A 7,905-nucleotide genomic window follows, 5' to 3' on the forward strand; every position below is an offset into this window, starting at 1 on the left:
TTATTTTCTGTATTTTAAAACACACAGTAAGCTATTGCTGTAAGATTTAAAAATTGTATGAGTGAGATTAGATGGGTAAGAAAGGGGCAAAGATTGATCTGGAAAGCACTCAGAAGTCTATTGAAGTTGGCCTGGCTGCCATGTAGGGGACATGCTGCCTGCAGGAGGCAGGGACCCTCCTGGGTAGGACCAGTGGGACTTTGGCCAAGTCACCCTTTGTTCTGGGCCCCGTTGGTTTCTGGGAAGGGCGGGGAATGTTGATCCTTCTCCTGGAGAGCAGTTGTGTTTTTCTCATATAGGCTAAGAATGCAAAGCTCCAACACCTGCCTTTCCTTCTGGCAATAGTTACCCTACTTTCTGGAGACTCTAACAATCTTGGAGTTGGCAAGTGCTTCAGATTTTGAATTCAACCCACTAACTGGCACATAAAGTCTCCAAAGCAGCCTTTCCCAAATGTCCATGATAATAAAAATCACACGGCACTTGTTCAGTGCACATTCCCTGCTGTTTCTGACTCTCTGGACTAGGACCTCCAGAAAGGCATCTGAGAAGCTCTGTGTTTAAGAGGTGACTCATGTGATTCCCATCACAGGGACATATGGCAGCCTGTTTTGGAACAGTGCTTCTTAAACTGTAGTGTGCATGAGATTCTGACTCAGTCTGGGGTTGGGGCCTGCTGTTTTGCCTTCTAACAAAGTCTCTGGTGACGTGGATACAGCTGGTCCATCTACACTTGGGGATGGAGGCACTGTAGCATCCCAGCCAAGTGGTGCATCAGCAGCGCTTATAGTACCTCTGGAGGCCTCAAATGACAGCTTATGCCAATTTTAAAAGAATGGGGAAAAGAGAAGAGCCCAGGTCCTCTGGCAAAAGGGCCACTCACCACTCAGATCCACCTCTTTGGCCTCCACTGTCAGGTTGTACCAAGGGTACACTTCTCTGTCCAGTTCTTTGTCGTTGTAAATGCCCCCTTTCTTGGTTATTCCGAAGAACTGGCCCTTGTCACTGGTCCTGCGGATGGAGTACCTGTCCAGGGGAAAGAGTTCAAGGGATTCCATGGCTTTCCATTGTTCTTTGCAGAGTCCAGACTGCCCAGAAGGACAGACGAGGCCCTTTAGGATCTGTCCCCCTGCATCATCCCCGACCCTTCGCTCACTGCTCATTGCACCCGACCGCCCAGAGAGAGTCAGGGTAGTGAGATAATCTCTTTGATCTGGGCACTGTTGCAATCACTGAGATGAGGGTGGACCCTGAGACTCCATCAGCGGTATCTTCTGAGTCGAGGCAGGTGGCACTGTAGCCAGTTTTACTTCAGCTTGAATTGGATTTTGTGATTAATGAAAAGATAGTTGAGTAAGAGCCAGGAAGAAATAAAAAAAGGAACCAGAAGAGGTAAGAAGTGATTGAAAGGAAATTAAATTTGTGAAGTAAAAATGTGAAAAGTTCTTAAGAAAAAGGCATGAAGAGAAGAGAGATGAAAAAAATCCATAATGTTCCAGATATATTTTTTCTAATACTAAGGAAAATTCCAGAACAAAGAGAACAGAAGAAATAACAAACAATGTAATAAAAGAAAACTTCTTGCTCTGAAGAAAGAGCCAAGTTTATATATTAAAAGAGGTCATTGATATCAGGCATAGTGGAAAAAAGATCAATATTTAGCTATATTCTGATGATACTTGGGAATTTCAGGGGTATGAAAAGAAATTGAAGAGAGTCCACACAGAAAAAATACATCCTTATAAAGAAAGAGAAATCAGACTTAATCCTAGACGTTTGCACAATGTTAAGTGCTAGAACACATTGATAATATTTTTGATTTGTAAATATGAAAGAACTCAGGAAGTATATCACCCACAAGATGGGTCCTGAAAAACTTTTTGTGAAAACTCACTTCATCTAAGAAATGTCTCAAAATAAAGTAAAAAATCTGGCTTGGGAGGAATTAAATGGAAATTGTTGATTTCTTTATCATATATAGGAAAGCAGTGGACGTGGTGGTGGTGTGTGTGTATGAGAGAGAGAGAGATTTATAAGTAGAAAATATTGGTCTGGGAAACCAGTTTAAGTTTTACAGATAGAAATAAATGTCACTGGCAGAAGTAAAAATGCATATATTCCATCCAAATACCTAGGAGAATAAATATGAAAAAAATAGACTACAACAAAGATGGGGAAGAGAAAAAAGTCATGAGTTTTGAGAAATAGCCAATGTAAAACAGGCTAAAAGAAATAAGATCAAACTCATCATTTATGAGGAAAAATGTAAATAGGTTAAACATGACACCTCTCAGTTTTGATTGAAAAGCAAAGCCATCTGCATTCCAGTTTCAGGAGACAACTTAAATGCCAAATGACCTAGAAATATTAAAAGTAAAGATTGGGGCTTGATGGCTCAGTGGTAAAGAATCTGCCTGCCAGTGTAAGAGACATGGGTTTGATCCCTGGTCTGGGAAGATCCCACATGCTGCAAAACAACTAAGCCCATGTGCGCAACTCTGAGTCTGTGCTCTAGAGCCTGGGAACTGACTGCTGAAGCCCTCAAGCTCCAGAGCTTGTGCTCTGCGCGCAACGAGGGAAACCACTGCACTGAGAGGCCCGCGCACAGCAGCTAGAGAGTGGCCCCTGCTGGCCACAACTAGAGAAAAGCCTGTGCAGCAGTGAACACGCAGCACAGCCAAATGAATAAATAAAATTGTCTATGAAAAGAGCAAAGGTCGGAAATTCAGGTGAATCTCAGTAACATGAAAGCAGGATTGACCAACCTGACGTCAGGCAACGTGGAGTGGAGGACAGAATACTTAAGCAGGACAGACTGGGTAATGTTGTGAGGATGAAAGAGACACGTCATAATGAAGGTAAAATAATTATAAACCTTTGTTAACTGAATAGAAAAATTTAAAATACATAAAGCAAAAGCTTAGATATTACAGAGGAAAATGGACAAAAGCAGAGTTGCGTTACACCACAGAACATGTTAAAACCAAAAAACGCCCTACCACTTGTAAATGAAAAAAAATCTCTTAAATAAACCATTGGATCAGTGAAGAAATAAAAATGATCATTATAGACTATTTAAAATAGAATGGCTATGAAAACAGTCATCCCCAAACTTACAAGATGTGGTCGGAAAGGAGGTACACATTTGTCCTTAATAGAGCGTTAACTCTCCCCAAACTGACATGCAAATACAATTCTCATTAGAATTCTAATGCTTTTTATAAAACTCGAGTTTTATGGTTCACAAGAAAGAATGGATGTTTGAGAATGCATTAAAGTTATATAAAGTGAAAAAATACTTGGGGGAGGGACTTGCCTTATACACACCAAGTTTTAGTATAAAACTGCGACCATAAAACAGCGACAATAAAACAGAATGACTTTGCTACAGAACAAAGGATTCAAAAATAGATTCAGGGATATACAGGAACTCAGTATGTAACAAAGGTGTAAAATGATGACTTATTTGATTAATGGTGCCGGCACAGTTGGCTACCAGCTCTGGAATAAAATGAGACTGCGTGAACTCCATGCTCTCAAATGTTATGTGGCCGTAGAAAGTATGGGCTGGAACTGCATCTTTTGTCACAGAGGGTAGAGGTGCCTAGTTGAGATGGAGGAACAAGTAGTGATGAAATGGTCATAATTGTTGTTTAGTTGCTAATTCACATCCAACTCTTGGCACTATGGACTGTAGCCCACCAAACTCCACTCTCCCTGGGATCCCCAGGCAAGAATACTGGAGTGGGCTGCTATTTCCTTCTCTAGGGGATCTTCCCAACCCAGGGATTGAACTTCCATCTTCTGCATTAGGAGGCGGATTCTTTACCCCTGAGAAACTAGGGAAGCTGAAATGGGCATACTATGATCCAGAAAAAATTTAAAACAATCAGAGCCCTGAAACAAAGGACAAATCCACCATAAATGTCTGTGGGTGTTTGTGTGGTCGTGAAGAGAGGCGTGATAGGATCGTAGCACACCATGGACATGAGTTGTTCGGAAGTCAGGGTTACTGATGCTTTCTTTGTAGATCTTTGTGTTGTTTCATTGTGTGAAATAAACTTTTCCCTTTTGTGGTTTTGGGAAGACACAGGTAATGAAACATATTTAGTGAAGGGATTTCACATATGTCAAGTTGGTTGTCCTGTTGACTATCAGATCTCCCTAGATGGGACCTGTGGAAATCTGTGCCTCCCCTTCAAGGTAGAGCAGACAATGGGCGGCTGTAATGGCCAGGACCAGGCTAGGTGGGTACCTGGGCAGGACGAGATTATACCTGGCCACGTGGGTATAGTGGAAGAGCTTGGGCTTCTCGTCCTGCCCCTGCCCACGCCCAGTGTCCATGCTGGGAGCAGCCAGTTTCCCCCTTGGCGTCCTGGCTCAGCCCAGCTGATGTAAGAACCTCGGTGCCAGGGTGTGGCCCTGATCATCCACGTCCTCACGACCTCCACCCCCTTACCTGATGTCCCGCTGAGCAGCATCAGGGTCCTTGGCCAGCACTGAGCCAATCAGAGGCTTCTTCTGGTTCTCCTGCAGCTGGAAGTGGTAAAAAGGTTGCTGGAAGATGGGGGGCTCATCCACGTCTGTGACGTTGATAATGACACGGGCGATGTTCTTGGGGGAGGTGCTGCCCAGGTAGCGGAGGTCAATGGTGGGGTCTGTGGCCTCGATGGTGAAGCTGTATTGCCGGATGCGTTCATAGTCCAGGGGCTGTGGGAGGAAAGTGTGGTGAGCTCCTGCTCTGAACCAGGCCTTGCACGGTAGTGCTGGGATGACACCTGTTGAACAGATGAGGGGCCCGTGGCCTGGCTGTCTTCAGCTTCGTCCTGACCTCGGCTCTATTCTGAGTACTGGGGACACCAAGCAGATCAGCCATACTCTTGCTATAAGGGGAGCACAGACTAGTGGTTCTTCCCACAGCTCCTCAAAGCCATGCCTTTTCTGTGTGCCTTAGCTCAAGTCTCTTGCCTGCTTGCCACACTCCTCCTCACCCCATCAAGGAGTCTGTCCAAACGTAACCGGATGTGCTCATAGAGCCTGTTCCTGCCCCTCCTGACACAGTAGTTCTGCTTCCTGCCTGGGTCCCTTTGGTGGGGATGTGTGTGTCCTCCCTACTGGACGAGAGCCTTGCTACCATGGGAGCTGTCTGACTCCCCTGGGCATATCCAGTTCCCAGCACAGGGCTGGATCAGAGAAGGACTCCAGAGAGGTCTGCTGGAGGAGTGGTCTGGCTCAGGTACACAGGTTTGAGTGTCCCCTCCGAGGAGGAGATCCCTGGCCTGGCCTCCCTAGTCCTTGGTATGGCCATTCTGGAGGCAGTTTGTGCCCCTGGCAGACCTTCTCTCCTCTTCTAGATTCAGCTGGTTTGACTGCTGTCTCTGCAGCAGCCACTGCCAATGCACACCCCGTCCTCGTGGTGTTCACTGTGTCCTTACACACTGACGGCTTTTGGCCGAAAGCACTTGTAATTTACCAGGGCTCTCCTGGCCAGCGCCCAGGGCAGATCAGAAAGTGCCAGGAAGTGAGCCCCCAGGAGCCCTCAGGCAGCCCACAACTGCTGCGACTCAGAAGCATATCGCACACAGTTGCCCAGATGTCCCCAGTGGGACCGTATCCCACTCATCCACAGCGATCACCTGCTCACTAAGGAGCCTGTCTTAACTCTCCTCCCTTTTACATATCACTGCTCCTGGGGGCTTCCTGAGATCGCCCCCCAAATAAGCTGTATACACCTAAGTCCTTGCCTCAAGGTCTGGTTCTGGGGTAGCCCAGCCCAAGGGACTGACCCTTCTCTCGTGGCTCCACATCCCAGCTCCAGGGGTCACAGGATCCACGAGCACATGGCCTGCTCCACCTGGCCCAAACGTGGACCTTTGGTGGCCTCTGACCCGGGAGCAGCCCCTGGATGAGTTCTGAGCATGCCAGGAGCCCCCAACCCCCCATCTGATGCCACTGCTGCAGGCCTGCCAACCTTTATGGGCTTGATGATGCCCTCGTTGTGGCTGGGGTCCGTATCGATGGTGAAGGTGTCCCTGTACTCTCCCTGCACGAAGCTGTACTTGGTCTTCCGGTTTTGGGGCTCGTCTGGGTCCTCAACAAACAGAGAGCCCAGGGGGCTGCCCACACGGATGTCTTCTGGCACAGAAAATGTATACCTGTCTGATGCAGAAGGGGCGCCCCAAAGGGCATTGGGTTAATGAGATAGACAAGGTAATTGTTGCATATACTATCCCAGTATATTTTGATACAAGCAACAGGCACAGTAAAGTAGCAGCAGCAGTAGTAGTAATTCCTCTGAAATTTTGGGTCTCAAGGCACAGAGGTTCCACTCTATCTGTCCTTTCATCCCTTCATCCATCTGACAAGTAGTTGTTAAGTACCCCCTGTGTGTCAGGCACTTTGCTAGGGGATCTGTCAACTGCCAAGAGAGAGAAGCCCTGCCTTTGCGGGGCTTTCACCATGTACAGTGAGGTCACTTCAGGGTACACTGGCCTGTCCTTGCAGTGGCTGAGCCTCTGAGGGACATCAGCCTTGGAGGTGCAGGTGGTGAGCCATCTATCTGACCTTCCTCCCCAGCCTGCCCAGCGCGTGTGAAGAGCTCTTGTTGGACATTTTCCTGTGGGGAGAATCAGTCCATGGGTGGGTCAGGGCCCAGCCCTGGCTCTGGCGCTCTGCTGAACCCCGACTCCCCAGCTCGTGGGTTTTCCTGAGCTCATGGGAACTGGGTGAAACTGGTCCTGTCTGGTAGTGGGACTCTGGGCACATGGGACACAACAGGGAGTGTGAGCTGCTGCTGGCTCAAGAGGGCACCCTGGCAGGCCAAGTGTGCAGCCCTGGAGTGTGTGCAGAGACGGGGAGCACCGGGAAGCCATCTCTGATGCAGGCTCACTCTGGGGTGGAGGGAGAGGTAGATGGACGCCAGGCTCCTCCCTGAGAGCCGCCCCCGCCCTCCACCAGGGCCCAGGGAGATGGGCTCACTCTGGGTGAAGATGGGGAAGTTGTCGTTGACGTCCTGCAGCGTGATGAACACAGTGGCTGTGCCTGACTCCCCCCTGCGGCCCTGGGCATCTTCTGCTTCCACCACAACCTCGTACTTGTCCTGCGTCTCTCGGTCCAGGTGTTTGTTCATGGTGACAATGAGTCCTGCAAAATGTGTCCTGTCAGGAACCATGTTACCTGAGGAACTTTTAAAAAAATATGGGTGCCCAGACGCTACCCAGAGAGCCGTGACTTCAGAGCTCCTGGGTGACTTCCCTGTGTAGCCAGGGCCAAGAGCAAGGGGAGATCCACCACCCATCTCCACGCCCTGCACTGTTAGGCCAAAGCCACACAAACACTTTTGTCCACTATGGGCCGAGAAAGAGCCTGAGGCCGCATCTAGGCTCAGAGTGAGCAAAGTGCTGTGATGGTTATGCCTCAGTGCAGCACAGCTTGTGTATTTGCCATTGTTCTGAATGGTGGCATGCCCCAGGCCTGACCACTTGTTCTTCTGTCTTTCTCCAAAGACTCAGTCCTTACAGTTTTTTAGGTCACATGTGATGGCTAATGACAACGAGCCACATGCTCTTTATACATCATCTAATTCAGATTTCACAGCTCCTGTATGGGGTGCATGCATATAACCTTCCCTATTTTCACCATGAGGACTCGCCAGTGCTCAGAGGTTCGTTGATTTGCCCAAGGTCTTTAGAAGCGGTGAGCAGCAGAGATGGGGTTGGAAACCAGATCTGTGTGGTTCCACAGCCAGAGCTGCTAACCAGCCTTCTCGTCTGCCTCTCATGTCACTGCTTGGGTGGATTTTTGTCCCCTGGACTTGAGTTCACGTCCTGGGCACCTGTCTGCCTCCTCCTGCCCTCACCAGCCCCCTTGTCTTGATGCGTGGTACCGACCGCCTCCTCAGGAAAG

The 7,905-nt window shown here is 48.5% G+C and overlaps 1 protein-coding gene across 1 annotated transcript in view; it reads right to left on the bottom strand.

Annotated features, from left to right (window-relative positions):
* CDH5 (cadherin 5, type 2 (vascular endothelium)) overlaps positions 1–7,905 on the bottom strand; it is a 39,011-nt gene that overhangs the window by 9,303 nt on the left and 21,803 nt on the right. Inside the window, exons 5-8 of the mRNA XM_010851130.1 lie at positions 6,979–7,143; positions 5,972–6,159; positions 4,460–4,710; positions 884–1,026 (exon numbers count right to left, since the gene is read on the bottom strand). Of these exons, the coding sequence (XP_010849432.1) occupies positions 884–1,026; positions 4,460–4,710; positions 5,972–6,159; positions 6,979–7,143 (747 nt within the window). The remainder of the gene's footprint in view (positions 1–883; positions 1,027–4,459; positions 4,711–5,971; positions 6,160–6,978; positions 7,144–7,905) is intronic.

Source organism: Bison bison, unplaced genomic scaffold, assembly GCF_000754665.1.
Source record: "Bison bison bison isolate TAMUID 2011002044 unplaced genomic scaffold, Bison_UMD1.0 scf7180017864297, whole genome shotgun sequence".
NCBI lineage: Eukaryota > Metazoa > Chordata > Mammalia > Artiodactyla > Bovidae > Bison > Bison bison.